The following is a 14,613-nucleotide window of genomic DNA, read 5'->3' on the forward strand; positions in this document are numbered from 1 at the left end:
TGGTTTACTGTGCTAAAAAATCTGCGTTTGCAGCACCTGCCGTTCGTAGGGAAAGGTGCTGCAAAGAGCATGGGGGACGGCTGGCCACAAAGCGACTGGTTAACACGGTTAGGCGTTCGTGGCTTTTTAAGTGTCCTCAGTTAAAAGCTTGGAAAAAGGGACCTTTAAAAAAAAAAAAAAAAAAAAGGCAACTTTTAAGATGACGTGTCTTGAATGAGCCAGGCTTGGTAATGCTCTGACTGCATCTGATCCAAAACATTTCATGCGGAAGAAAGCAAAAATAGGCCAAGTCAGAGAGTATAATTCAGCTGGACAAGAAGGGATGGTCGGTAAGAGCGGCTGTGTTTGGATGCCTGTAAGCCCTTTAAATAGTCACCCCTGTGAGCCATAAGCTCAGTCTACAGTTTTGAGTAGCCTTTGCTTTCGGAGGTTATGGAGATAGCAGGGCATTTGCAGGATGCTCCCCACCTTTGCAGGGCTGTTCAACCCACCCCACCGGGGCTTTCCAGAGAGACGAGATGGTTTTTTGAGCCATCTCCGTCCTGGGTCCTTCTAAAAGCCCTAATTTCTCCAAAGGTGCTTGGACCAAATGCCTTTTTTTTTTTTTTTTTTTTTTGCCCCTTAATAGTGGCAAAATAAATCATATTTCCTTGGTGCGCGTTTGTCAGCTCTTTTGCGGGAAGGTGGCAGAGGGACAGTAATTGCTCCTCGCAGACTGGGAGCGAGCTAACAAAATTACAGCTGGGGAGCATGCGGCTCTCTATCGCTGTGAAATTGAGGCCTTTTTATAAATAGAAGCTGCAAAAAAAGGGCAGGTATTGCTTAAAATAAGGAAAAGTAGCCCCGAGTCCCTCCCACCCTCGGTGACGGCCATGCCGCGAGGGGTTGATGCTTCAGGCGAGCCTCAGCGGTCCAGGGCACCGTGTCCTGGCCGTGGTGGTGCCACCTTTGTCATCTCACCCCTACCACGGCCAGGGTGTCCTGGCAGAGTTCATGGGGGTGTTGGGGGGTTGATGGAGGTATGTAACCCTTTTTGGAGTCAGTGGGCATGAAATGCCATCATCGTTGGATGACTGCCGTAAGATTTTTTATTTGTCTTGTTATATTTGCATTTAAACAGCAGCTGACAGAGATGGTTTCTCCCCCCAGCAGAGCCTCGGAGGCATCCTTCAAACCCTGGTGGATGGGAAGGGGTCTGGGCAGGGACAGGGATATCAGTGCTGGGGGAGAGGGCTGGTGGAGGAGAGTGATGCCTCTTGAAATGGTTAAGAGGTCCTAGTCCTGCCCGGCCAGACTAAGGGGAAAAAAAAAAGACAAGACTCCTCCACATCAGCTCCGAGTCACCCTCCGGAGGGAACAGTCTCCCTGGTTTGCAGAGGTGCCAAACCCAGATGCCTCCGAGATGCCTCCAACCCTCCGCCTCTGTCCTCGAGCTTTACGCAGCCACCAGCCCTCTTGGGTGCTGCCTCAGTTTCCCTCCTCCCGGGTGCTCTTGCCGAGCTGATGCCGTCCCTCTGTCCCCTTCCAGGGATGCTGGTGCGGGAGGTGCAGATCGAGGTCTCCCGGCAGCAAGTGGAGGAGCTCTTCGGCTTAGAAGATTACTGGTGCCAGTGCGTGGCCTGGAGCTCCGCGGGCACCACGAAGAGCCGCAGGGCATACGTCCGCATAGCGTGTAAGTGCCCGGTACGCGGAGTGCCTGCTCAGATGTGACCCCTCCGGCAGTGCTCCTGCTCCCTGCCCCTCTGCGAGAGCTGCCTGCACCCACCTGCGCTGCCTCGGTTCTCGTTTCATGTACATCAACGTTTCTCCCACCTTCTTTTCCACTTTGGGGGCCCCAAAAGGTTTCCAGAGGGTACAACCCACTGATTTCGAAATTGTTTGCAAAGCCTGAAGTGTGACCCTGGATCCCAGGCTGAAAAAGCAGTGGTATCAAGCTACGTGGGTGTGCTGCTTCTGGTAGGAACACCAGCTGAAATAGCGGCCATTCCCATTCATTCCCAGCTTCCCGGGATCCCTGAGACACGGTGGGTGCAGATGAGTGGGGTTGGCCATTTCCAAAAGTTGGCTCCCTGTTGAAAGCAGTGCTTTTTGATCAGTTGGAGGTGACCCATCCTTGCTGGATGGTCCTGGTCTTAGCTTCCCATCCCAGTTCTGGCTTTGCATCTGAGCGGGCATCGTCCTGACCTACCTGGGCAAGAGGCCGTGGCACTACCTGGGTTAATACCGCATTGCCCATCAGCGTGCTCAGCTCTTCCTGGTGCTTTATTATCATTAATAACCCAGTGGTTAGCACCTTGCATGCTTTGCCTGAATCAGCGAGTCCGTGTCCCTGGAGTCCCTGCTGTCATATGTCACTTCTCTAAGCTGCTGTTTGTGGGTGTCAGCCTGATTAAGGGCGAGTTAATCAGGCTGTTACAAGGCTGAATTTGCTCTCTTAGCAAATGAGATGGCAAAGCTATAGGAGAACGGCCAGGCTTCCCCAGTCGTAAACGGAGTTTGCTATTAGAGAGCTAATAATCCGGCACATTATCCAAAACGGAGGTGGCTGGTGAAGCAGCTATGCTGCTGAAGGATTTAGTCTGAACGGGGAAAATGTTACGAGGCGCAGGGCTGGCTACTGAGGGAGCCCTTTTGTCCTGCCCCAGCCAAGGATTTGGTGTTTCTTGGTGCTGAGCAGATGAGAAGAACCGAGAATTCGCTGCCCTGGACCAGTGGGAGCTGCAGCCGTAGAGGGCTGGGTGCTGTAACGGAGGATTGCAGCACCATCTAGTGATGCTCCTCCTTTCAAGGCACCGGAGTGGGACCCTGCCAGGTCCCCCACGTCCCTGGGGGGCTCTGCTGGGCTTCTCACCTCTCCCTGTTCCCCAGTTTGGCACCGGAGTGCGATGGCCGGGTTTCCAGCAAGTCTGGGGATGTGGCTCAGCCAGGATCAACTGGAGCACAGCCAAGCAACAAGCCCCCGTAGCCCCGAAATTTGGGGATTCGCTTCGGTGCTGACGTGGGAGCCGAGCTGCATGTTTAGCTCTAGCCATGCTATGCCAGAGGGCTTTCCCTACTCGTGGGCTCCTGGTGCCAAGGCGATGCTCTCTCCCCACCAAGGTTTTGCAGGTTGCCCTGTTTCTGCAGTGGGCTGGTAACCCCTGGGTTTTCCTTTCCCTCCCAGACCTACGGAAGAACTTTGACCAGGAGCCGCTGGGCAAGGAGGTCCCGCTGGAGCACGAGGTCCTGCTGCAGTGCCGCCCACCCGAGGGGGTGCCGCAGGCCGAGGTGAGCAGCTCAGCAGCCCCAAGAAATGCCCGGTGGGGTGTCCCCTCCCGTCCCGGGGAGAGACGGGGCACGTCCTTGAGAGATGGCTTGCGGCCGTGATGGATGGCCTCGCGCCGAGACCGTCAGCTTTCATTATTCAGCAGAATTGTTTATTTTGGGCAGTGGATCTGTTACTCTGACATCTAATAACACATGTAACCTCAGCACCTGCTCAACCTACCTCTCCAACGCTTCCTGATGTGCTGTTAACCCGTTAGAAGGAAGATCTAACAAGGAGGCACCCAATGACTTGTCTGAAGGGGAGCGCTCACAAGTGAGAGCCAAGGGATGGGAAAGTCAATACAGATGGGTTTCCCTAGCACGGTAGCAGTGGTTTCCTTGTCCACAGCTCCATCAGTCCCCTGGAGCTGTGTGTTGGTGGTAGCCATACTGTCCCATCCGTGGCCAAAACAGCAGTAACGTGTCCCGGTCAGGCCTGGTTTGGCCCAGCTTTCAAGTAGAAATAAATAAAGTCAGAGACAAGGTTGGCCAGTCAACGGTTGTGGTGCTGAGGACATCGGTGGTCTCAGTGATGAAGATGGGGAAGGCTTTGGGGCAGGTCAAAGGCTGGTCCGAGGGGGTTTTGCTCTCTGTCAGGTCTGGTGATTTTACCCCCTCCAACCTGATGTTTCTCCTTGCTTGTGCCCGTACGCACGCTCGGTGACGGTATCGATTCACGCCCTTCCCAAACAGCCTAGTTAAGCCGTTGTGTCCTAGCTTAGCTTTGGGGCTCTTGGAGACCCTCGTGGTGGGGAGCATGTGAGATGGGCATTTCCACTGAAACCCGTGATGAGCTTTCCCTGGCTGAGTGTTCAGTTCTTGTTCAGCTTAATCACCGTCCTTACCCATCCCTGCCTTTGCCTTGCCAGGTGGAGTGGCTGAGGAACGAGGATGTCATCGATCCCACCCAGGACACCAACTTCCTGATCACCATCGATCACAACCTCATCATCAAGCAGGCCCGGCTCTTGGACACTGCTAATTACACCTGCATGGCCAAGAACATCGTGGCCAAGCGCCGGAGCACCACGGCCGCTGTCATCGTCTACGGTACCGGCCCTTGCTCTTGGGAAGGGGACCTTTGCTGCTGGCCATGTCTTCCAAGCCAAGGGGAAATACGGGCACTTTCTGGGAGTGGTAGGAGTGAACCCCACCAGGGCATTGCATTAAATTAGGTAATAGCCGATGTCTGCAAAACCGGAACCTCTACTAGCTTGCACAGGCTATTAGGAGAGGTTATTAGGTGTAGGTACTTCCAAGCCTTCTCGGTTGGGTACGAAGGTGGGTGGAGGTTGAACCCAGCTGGGCTGCTTTGACTCTCAAAGCAGCCAAAAAGCTTCATTTGGCTGAACTTTGCTATGAAACCAAAGATCTGCTGTGGCCAGATGCAAAAATATTTGCAAAGTGGAAAAAGGACCAAAGCAGCCTTGAGCATCTTGTGCGTGGGGTGTGCGGCACAAGAAGGAGTCTCGGGATTTGCTTTTCACGAGGCTGAGCTGTTCCAGGGCGTCACAGAAGATGTAAGGACAGAGGACCCGATGAACCCTAGGCTTAGCTCCAGTCCCTGCTGAAACGGGCTCCGTTGATGTGTTAACTGCTGTCCGTCTCCTCTTGCAGTGAACGGTGGCTGGTCCACCTGGTCCGAGTGGTCTCCTTGCAACAACCGCTGTGGCCGGGGCTGGCAGAAGCGCACCCGCACGTGCACCAACCCTGCGCCGCTGAACGGCGGCTCCTTCTGTGATGGGCAGCCTTTCCAGAAAATCACCTGCACCACCCTCTGCCCAGGTAAGGCGGGTTCGGAAACCAGCTTGCCCGCACTGCCCGTCCCCCAGGTTGCACGGTCCAGCTGTGCTCCCGGCGCTCCCCAAGGAGACAGGGGCTCAGGAGACCAGTCCAAAGCATCTTTCGGTCTGCCAAGACCTGAAAGAGCTGGAGACATCTGCAGAGACACAACAGGGCTGGGTTTGCTGGGATAACGCTCCCCGAAGGTCTCTGGAAGCCCCGAGATGGGCACGGGCACCTTTCTGCGTGCCGGAGACGTGCCGGCGCTGGGGGACGAGCCCCGAGGCCGTGCCGAGGGGTGTACCGACGCGCCTGTGTTTTGGTGGCCCGCAGTGGACGGCGCGTGGACGGAGTGGAGCAAGTGGTCGGCGTGCAGCACCGAGTGCACCCACTGGCGCAGCCGCGAGTGTGCCGCCCCGGCCCCCCGCAACGGCGGCAAGGACTGCAGCGGCGTGCTGCTCGACTCCAAAAACTGCACCGATGGGCTCTGCCTGCAGAGTGAGTATGCGGGCAGGCGGGCAGGGACCGGTGCCGGACACGACGCCGGCGGCCGTGGTGCTCCGGCGCTTGGCCACGCTGTTGTTGGCCGTGCCTCCAAGTTGATGGGGCAGGCAGCAGCGCCGCTGGCACCTGATTTTTAACTTGTGGCTTGAACAAGGATTTTTTAACCAGACTCACCCTTTGCAAAGCTAGTTCTCACTTGCTGGAAAGAAGGGTTTGGGAATTTTTGGTGGGATCTAAATGTCCCACCAAGCCTTCTGAAGCGGCGCTAGGTTTGGGGTCTCTGCTGAAATAAGGCTGGTTGTGGTTAGTGGGAGCAAGCCAGGGTGGGTTTCTCAGCCCCACCATGAAAACACCTGACCTGGGTCATTGCTCAGTAGGAGACCTGGAGCAGCAGCTAGGGAAAAACCCCGATAATCATAATAATGGTGCTGCTACACTATGAGTGGGTACACCGAAGGCTGAGCAGCCGATGCTGCCACCTGCTGCTGTGTGACACCACTGTCCCTTTAAAACTGCTGCAGCCAGAAATGCCCAAAGTCCTGTCAGCTGGGGACATGTTCCCCAGGGACCGGCTGGGCATGGGGACATCCTCATCACCAAGCTTCTACCTGGCTTTCTGCATGCCTCGGGGAACGATTCTGCTCTCCCGTCCCTCCCCACCACGCTGCGGTTCCTCGTGCCCCCCCCGGGCCGGCTTCCCCCACCACCACCTTTTGTTTCATCTCATGCCCATCGCACCATCGCCACCTTCACCTTTTGTTTTCTAACTTTTTTTTTCCTAACAGATAAAAGAGTTCTAAGCGAACCCAAAAGCCACCGTAAGTGCTCATTTCATGGCCATTTTGTTTCTTTGCGAGGCATTGCTTTGGTTTTGCTCTGTCGCATCCATGGTAGGGCTCCACGGCAGCTGGGGCAGGACAGGGTGGGAAGAGGGAGCAACTAAAGCCCGCTCCAGAACTCCAGTGTACGTTAAATCCCGTGCTTTGCTTGAAGCTATAAATACGACCCACTTTTGCAGCCGGTGTCACACCACCAAAGCTGCTCCAGCATCGGCACCCCTCCACGAGGATTCCCTTCCTCGAGTTAGGGGGCCTGGGGGTGCATCAGCATTCCAGTTTCTGGCCTGCAGAGGAGGGGGACTTGGGGACGAAGTGACACCTCCCAGAAGTGGCATAGTCCTAACGCGGCTGAGATCGCCAGGCTTAGGACAGGGCTTCACTCCGGCGTGAAACCATAGAAACCAAGAGATGCGGGCGAGCGTGGAGGGAGGAAGGAGAGAAGGATGGAGAGAAGGATGGGCTGAGCATGCTCAGCTCCTGCTGCTGGAGCCTTCACCGTGCTCTGCCTTCCCTCTTCATCCCTCTTCTTTCTGGGCAGATATAGCCAAGATACACCAGGCGTTTAAAGATTGAGAGCCTTGTGGCAGGGGAAGGGAAAATGGGGAAGCTGAGGGGTGTCTGTTATATAGATAGAGTGACGCTCGATCTTTCTGGATGGATGCATAGCTCAGGTACATATATGTGAGATGCATGGATAGGTGTTACGTTTACTCCTCAGGGCTGTCTCTGTTAGGATGTGAGGGTTGATAGCTTCGTGAATCTGAGCTGCGCAAACCTAATGTCTCTGGGCTTCTTGGTGCTCAAGTAAAGTTTGCACGAGCCGTGGCAAGGTGTCCTCCAAAGGTGTGAGGGCTTCAACGCCATCTCGATCTCTGGCATCACTCTGACTTCTGGACTGCTCTTAGAAAACACCCTCCATCCCCCTGCCACAGCCTTTCCAGCAGGCCCAGTACACATCTTCCCCTTCATGCCTATGTCCTGAGTTAGTGGTAGGGCTGGGGAGCACTGGTGGGTCTTGACGTGCATTTCTGGTACTCCTTTTTTCACCTCTATTTCTTTAATCCCTCCCAGTGCTGGAGGCCACAGGCGACGTGGCCCTGTACGCCGGGCTGGTGGTGGCCATTTTTGTCTTCATCGTGATCCTCATGGCTGTGGGGGTGGTGGTGTACCGGAGGAGATGCCGGGATTTCGACACGGACATCACGGACTCATCAGCCGCTCTGACCGGAGGCTTCCACCCTGTCAACTTCAAGACCTCCCGGCATGGTAAGAGCCATAGCCCATGCAGGTCCTGCTTGCCAGCTCAAGCCCAGGCAGAAAGAAAGTCAGGCTGCAAATCACAGTGGGGGACAGGTCCCCGGTGGACCCCCAGCCCCAATTTTCTAGGAGAATATGCTGATTTTTGAAGGTTGAGGGCTCCGTGGAAGTGGTCAGGTGTTGATGGTGGGAATCGGGGCAAAGCATCTGCGAAGCAGACCCGGTGGGGATTTACTGTAGGATGCTGCTCCTTGCCTAGTCGTGATGCGGAGCAGTTCCCTTCCAAGTGCCCGGTGGAAGGCGGACAGATGCAGCCCAGAGCTGTACCCGTTGTACCTCCTGCGCACCCTCTACCCCTCGCTGGGCGAGGAGGGCTTTTCACAGGTATATCTCCCAGTCAAGCAGTGCTTTTTACACCCCCTCGTTGCCACTGCCGTCTTCATCCCATCCGTGTTTCCTCCTCCTGCAGACAACCCGCAGCTGCTGCACCCCTCGATGCAGCCGGACCTGACGGCCAGCGCGGGGGTGTACCGCGGCCCCATGTACGCCCTGCAGGACTCCTCCGACAAGATCCCCATGACCAACTCCCCCCTGCTGGACCCCCTCCCCAACCTCAAGATCAAGGTGTACAACTCCTCCACCGCCTCCTCCTCGCCGGGGCTCCACGACGGGACAGACCTGCTCGGGGGGGTCCCCGCCACCGGCACCTACCCGGGGGACGCCACCAGGGACGGCCACTTTGCGAACGTGCGGAGCAAAGCCCTGGGCTCCCAGCATCTCCTCAACTTGCCCCGGGAGCACGGCAATAGCGCCAGCGGCACGTTTGGCTACCTGGGGGGAAGGCTCACCGTACCGGGCACTGGTAAGCCCCGGGGTTGGGGAGGAGGGCTCGTTTGGCTGCCGAATGACCGAGGAGTTGCTCTTGTCCCAGCAGACCTGCCTGCCGTGAGCAGCCCTTTGCTATCCCGAAGCTGGCTCAGGGGAGGAAGGCAGCAAGCCATTCCCAAGCCAGGCTTCTCCGGCTGGAGGTCACAGCCTCCTGGGACTTTCCTGGCCGGCCCTGCCGTCGATCCAGGGCCTGTGCCTTGCAAAAAGATCCAACCCGTGGTTTTCCTTCCTAATGCAGCGGCCTGGCTCCTCCCTGCAAGCTGAGGAACATCTGGAGATGTTTCTCCTGGGGCACTCTGGGCTGCCCTAGCTCACTGCTGTCCTTGTGCTCGCCAGCCGGGGCGGAGGGGTGGTTTCTCCCCGGTGGTTTCTCCTTCAGTTTGTGACTAAAGCCTGTGTGTGCCGTGCTAGGGGTGAGCCTGCTGGTGCCCCACGGGGCCATCCCCCAGGGGAAGTTCTACGAGATGTACCTGGTCCTCAACAAGGCAGAGAGCGCCCTGTAAGTCACACCGCGCCGCCCGGGCTTCTGCTCTTCGTTGGCCGCCGTGAGGCTTTCTTTCCAACCAGTGTCCCCTCTCCTCTTCCCAGCCTGCCCTCCGAAGGCACGCAGACGGTGCTGAGCCCGGCGGTGACCTGCGGACCCACCGGCTTGCTCCTGTGCCGTCCCGTCGTCCTGACCATTCCTCACTGTGCCGACGTGGGCTCCTCAGATTGGATTTACCAGCTGAAAACACAGTCCCACCAGGGAAACTGGGAGGTAAGGTGGGAACGCAGCTCCTGCAGCCAGAGAAGACCACGAGCGTTGTGGGACACAGCTCCTAGCAAACCCCCCTGGATGGTGGGCTGACCCCCAACCTTGATTCCCTGTAGGAAGTTGTGACCCTGGATGAGGAGACCCTCAACACTCCCTGCTACTGCCAGCTGGAAGCCAAGTCCTGCCACATTTTGCTAGACCAGCTTGGCACCTACGTCTTCGTGGGAGAGTCCTACTCCAGGTCAGCCATCAAAAGGCTCCAGCTGGCAATCTTTGCCCCCACCGTTTGCACCTCCCTGGAGTACAGCCTCAAGGTCTACTGCTTGGAGGACACGCCAGATGCTCTGAAGGTAACGTCGCCGGCGCGAGCTGCCCCTGCTTCCCCAAGCTGTTTGCGCTGGAGGCGAGATGCTGCCTGGTGCCTCTCGGGATGGCCTGGCCCCAGGGAGCAGACAACCTGATGCAACTGCCTGCAAAGTGACCACAGTGAAATAATAAGCGTGTTTACTGCTTTCCCCGTCCTTCCTCACCCTCTCCGAAGGCAACGATGAGGGTGTTGCTTAGCTCCTATGCTGGGCCCCCTTTCTGCAGACATTACGTGAGAGGTTTTGCTGCTGCTGGGTGGGTTTTCTCTCTCCTACGCAGAAAACACTCGCTGCTGTGATTTGCCTCCATTTTCTAGAGATCCTGTTATTCCTGCAGAGAGATGCGTCTCTCCCCTCCTTGGGAGGGTTTTGTGACATAGGTAACATTGAGTGCAGCACGGGAAGCTTGAGTTTTGATGCTTTGGCTGCCTGGACCACCAGTGCAGTGGCTGTGTAATTCCCTGTCACTTGTCCTGTGGTGTCAGGATTGCTGTAGTGCCTCTAGGTGGAGATGTAGGCAGCGCTCTGGCTCCTGGATTGCATTTTTCTCCTAAGAGCTGCTGGTGTAATAATAGTGGGATGGTGTTAAAAACAGATAGGGTGGCACTCCTCAAGAGAGTGCCTGACCTTTGTGTTGTCTGAGGAGTAGAGGCGTATATGGATGCTCACGTGTTACAAAATTCAAGCTGTAGGTGGGTCTGGCGTGTGAGATGAGTTGGCAAGTTTTTGGGAGAGCAGCTGTCAGGGTGGCAAAGGCTGCTCTCCTGGGGAGGACTCCCTGCGGGCTCGTTGCTGCTGGTGGCTCGTCTTGGCAGGATTTTGGGTATGGAGGGGGGGAGAGCAGAGCAGCAGCCCCTGCTCTTCTCCTGGGTCTCACGCTGCCTGTCCCGCTGCCCGCAGGAGGTGCTGGAGCTGGAGCGGACGCTGGGCGGGTACCTGCTGGAGGAGCCCAAGTCCCTGCCCTTCAAGGACAGCTACCACAACCTGCGTCTCTCCATCCACGACATCCCCCATGCGCTGTGGAGGAGCAAGCTGCTAGCCAAATACCAGGTGAGGGGCTGAGGCGGGGGCAGCCGGGGTCCCAGAGCGGGGACACCATCTTCAGCCAGGCACCGCGGGGTTGTGAGTGCCCTGGTCTTGTCTCCAGAGTTGTCTCCCAAAGGGATGGAGGAGGAAGGGGGACCGGTTTTCTGGTCTTTCCTGGTGGGACGCTGTCTGTGGAGTCCCTCTGTCCCATCGCATCCCCGTGGGGTGGCTGGAGGAGGTGGGATCTCCCGAGGGAGCTGCCGGAGCCTTCGCTGAGCCCGTGCTTTGGTGGTCCGCAGGAAATCCCCTTCTATCACATCTGGAGCGGCAGCCAGCGAGCCCTGCACTGCACCTTCACGCTGGAGAGGTACAGCCAGGCCTCCACCGAGCTCACCTGCAAGATCTGCGTCCGGCAGGTGGAAGGGGAAGGGCAGATCTTCCAGCTCCACGTCACGCTGGGAGAGGTGAGCGGTGGGGAGGCGGGCGGACAGCAAGGGGACGTGCTCGGGGAGCCGCTCCGTGCTGCAACATCTCGCCTCGTCCTTCCCCTTGCAGCACGCCAGCTCCTTCGACACCCTCCGCTCCCACCACAGCGGTGCCGCCACCACCACCACCCAGCTGGGACCCTACGCCTTCAAAATCCCCCTCTCCATCCGGCAGAAGATCTGCAACAGCCTGGATGCTCCCAACTCCAGGGGAAACGACTGGAGACTTCTCGCCCAGAAGCTTTCCATGGACCGGTGGGTCTCCCCCCAGCTAGGTTATGTCCAGCTATGCAGGCCCACCCATAAATATGGATATAGCTATGCATAGTTATACCCATCTAGATCCGTGCATCCATCTGTGGCACAGTCCCGGGTCTCTTGTCACTTTGAACTGGCCCTTATTTATCTGGGCCGGTGCTTGGGCCGTTCCTGCCTGGGTCCCACCTCTGAGGACCGAAGGAAGGGTGGGTAATTTCAGCAAAACAAAGCTTGCGTTGCTTTTGCATGAACGCCAGCTCGGTATAAAAACTGAAGACTACGTCTCAAGGGCTTTGGCATTTGTGTTACGGCATTTCCATCAGGGTTCGTGTTGCAAAGAGGTTTGCTGCTCCGGCATCCTCCCTCCTTCCGTCCCCTGAAGAGCATCACACCGACCCGGACCTCCTCTCTGTTTCTCCTTCGCAGGTATCTGAACTACTTTGCCACCAAAGCCAGCCCCACCGGGGTGCTCCTGGACTTATGGGAAGCCGAGCACCAAGACGACGGCGATCTCAACACCCTGGCCAGTGCCTTAGAAGAGATGGGCAAGAGCGAGATGCTGGTGGTCATGGCCACGGAAGGGGACTGCTGATGATGCTCCCCACGGCTGGCTGGCCAGGAGGACGAAACGGGGAGGGGGACGAGGTGGGGGGACCCTTCCCCGACGGCGGGGGGAGGCACATCCATCCCTGGGCAGCGGCTGAGCGAGGAAGGGCCGAGGCCGTCGCTTCGCCCTCCCTCCCCGCATCACTGTCAGCCTTAGAGACCCATCCTCAGCGTTTACAAGCAATTCAAGTGTTACGCAGCATTCCTCCTCCTCCTCCTCCTCCTCCTCGTGGCGTGGGGAGGAATTAGGGCTTCTCAAGTCGGGACGGGGGCTTTCCTTCTCCTTCTTCGTTTAGGTTTCCCTCTTCCTCCTTTAATAGCATTTCTGCGTTGAAGAGACGAGTACAATCTAGGCGAACGGCTTACTTCTGTCAAAAGCTTCAGACAGCTTAACAAGGCAAATAAGAAAGAAAAAAGGAAAAAAAAAAAGTTTCTTAGGAAACGCAAATAATTTATTATCCAGATCTTTGGATGAGTCCTTTTTAAAAAAAAAAAAAAGAAAAAAAAGAAAAAAAAAAAAGACAGATTTATAAATCTTTTTTTGTGCGTGAGAGCAAGAGCGTTGCTGTGGTCGGGGTGGCAGAGAGAGAGAGATTTAAATGAACACACTTTTGTAGGGAAAAGCGTGCGATCCAAGTTGAGCAAAACGTGTTTACATGTCCTGGGACCCCCAGGGAGTCTGTAGGGTGAAGTGCCTCTACGCCCCTCTGGTTCAGGGCCAGCTGAGACCCTCCCCAAGATTTTTTCCTTGCAAACTCCCCTTTCCCCAGCAGCAATGCCCAGCGGAGCGAGGGATCCCCCTCCGCCTGCCAGGAGGGATGAGGGATGCTGCCCTGCATTTAGGGTTCGGGGAGGGGGGGGGAGTGCAACCAGGTATGGGTATTTTTAATGACTTCTTCCCTGGCATCGTTTGGGGGAGCTTTTTAGGATGACTACACCTTCATTTACATAACTTCAGTACAAACCAAAGAGTTCAGTCCTGCACCAAGCTACCGACCCACAGGCCAAAGGGGGGATGTTTTAAACCCGTCAGGATTTTGCAGTGAGCACCCCAAACCTGGGCTCAGGGGTCAGAGGGGGGTGACGAGCAGCTAGTGGAGGGGTCCAGGGAGAGCAGAGGGCTGGCGAGCCAGGATGCGGCCCCTCGCGAACCGCGTCGGTCTCGGGTCCGTGCACTCGCGCCTGGTTTTTGATGCAGTATTTCAGCAGGGATTCGGGGAGGGAGACTTTGGTATCTGCAAGTTGCAAGCCAGGCTGAGCGTTTTCACGCGGAGGACGGCATCGTAAGCGGTGATCGGGTTTCCATCCTCTCATTGCAGCTCCTTTTTTTCCCTGTAACAGACTTTATATAACGATGGAGAAGTTGTGGGATGAATGGAAAGTAATCAAGGGGTAGACAGGAACGAGGTTCCTCACAAAGATACGGTGTCTCAATGAAGGTAAAAATTTAGATTGCCTGCAGATAGAAATAGTTACTCAGCGAGTGCTATATCTTAGAAATGTGTCTGTTTTTAAAAAAAAAAAAAATAGGAAAGGGATTGTAAGCTCAGGATTAGACTAGATCACACAGCAAGGCTGTGGATCCTCCATCAGTGGAAGTATTAAGAGCAGGGTCTGAGAGCAGGTCCTGCTTCGGGCTGCGATGCACGGTGTCCTGGCTGCGAAGCCCTGGACCGGTGTCGCGGGGTGCCTGCAGCGTCCTGCGGCGTGCTGGGGACCGGAGCAAACTCAGGGAGCCCTGCCGCGAGTGAGAGCATCGCCTTCGCAGGGCGGCTCGGGGGAAGTTTTCAGTATTGCTCGGGGACGGGTACGATTCCTCTCGGCAGCTCTTGAAGCAGTGATTGAACGCGTAGAGCGGCTCCCTGCTGTGTTTCGGGGTCTCCGGGCTTCATCTCTTGCTGGGTTTTCAAGGCTGTGGGAGAGAGGGGGGATCTTTTTCATTTATGCTGGATGGGAAAACTTCTGCTGGGTGAGCTCCTGCGCCACGTAGGAAGGGTTTTATCCGTCCTTTAGGTTGCATTTGAGCATCCGATTTCTGGGACCCCGTCTCTGAGCTGAGGGGGAGTAAGCAAATTTGGAAAGAAGCAAAGAACTGATGGATCAAACCGGCTGCTGGCGTTTTCTAGGGCTCCTTTCTCAGTGCCGCAGTGCTCTCCGTGAGATGAGATGCTCTTCTTTCGGGTCGCTTCTGAATCTCGCTCGCTCTCATTCTCGCTGTCTCTGGTTCACGGATCACTGCGCCGGCATGCACACCTGTCTGTCCGTCCATCCGTCCGTCCCGCCCGCGGGTGCCTCTGCCTCCATCCCCATCCGTCCGCGTTCGTCTTCCCCTTCCTTTTGGCGGGCAGCAGCTGCCTAGATCCGCCGAGCTGCGTGTTTGGGGAGGTTTTCCCCATTTTTCAGACCAGGGAACCTGTGTCAGGAGCAGGACGGGGGGGAGGCAGGGTTTGCCCCCCACCCCGGTCCTCTGAGCACCTGCGCCCATCTCCCATGGGTGCCAGCTCCCAGGAGCCCTCCGTGCCTCCCTCCGCAACCCGGGGGTT

The 14,613-nt window shown here is 56.6% G+C and overlaps 1 protein-coding gene across 3 annotated transcripts in view; it reads left to right on the plus strand.

The window, feature by feature from the left end:
- UNC5B (unc-5 netrin receptor B) overlaps positions 1-13,628 on the plus strand; it is a 55,096-nt gene extending 41,468 nt beyond the window's left edge. For 2 of the 3 annotated variants that reach the window (XM_030030239.1, XM_030030241.1), the window contains exons 3-17: positions 1,529-1,672; positions 3,164-3,267; positions 4,176-4,356; positions 4,924-5,091; positions 5,422-5,586; positions 6,378-6,410; positions 7,503-7,697; positions 8,158-8,550; positions 8,988-9,075; positions 9,165-9,333; positions 9,447-9,680; positions 10,596-10,745; positions 11,021-11,185; positions 11,277-11,461; positions 11,891-13,628. In XM_030030239.1, coding sequence (XP_029886099.1) covers positions 1,529-1,672; positions 3,164-3,267; positions 4,176-4,356; positions 4,924-5,091; positions 5,422-5,586; positions 6,378-6,410; positions 7,503-7,697; positions 8,158-8,550; positions 8,988-9,075; positions 9,165-9,333; positions 9,447-9,680; positions 10,596-10,745; positions 11,021-11,185; positions 11,277-11,461; positions 11,891-12,056 — 2,540 coding nt within the window. In that variant the 3' untranslated portion in view covers positions 12,057-13,628. The remainder of the gene's footprint in view (positions 1-1,528; positions 1,673-3,163; positions 3,268-4,175; positions 4,357-4,923; positions 5,092-5,421; positions 5,587-6,377; positions 6,411-7,502; positions 7,698-8,157; positions 8,551-8,987; positions 9,076-9,164; positions 9,334-9,446; positions 9,681-10,595; positions 10,746-11,020; positions 11,186-11,276; positions 11,462-11,890) is intronic. The other variant, XM_030030240.1, reaches the window with a different exon arrangement.
- Positions 13,629-14,613: the final 985 nt, after the last annotated feature.

This window comes from Aquila chrysaetos, chromosome 11 (genome assembly GCF_900496995.4).
Source record: "Aquila chrysaetos chrysaetos chromosome 11, bAquChr1.4, whole genome shotgun sequence".
Classification (NCBI taxonomy): Eukaryota; Metazoa; Chordata; class Aves; order Accipitriformes; family Accipitridae; genus Aquila; species Aquila chrysaetos.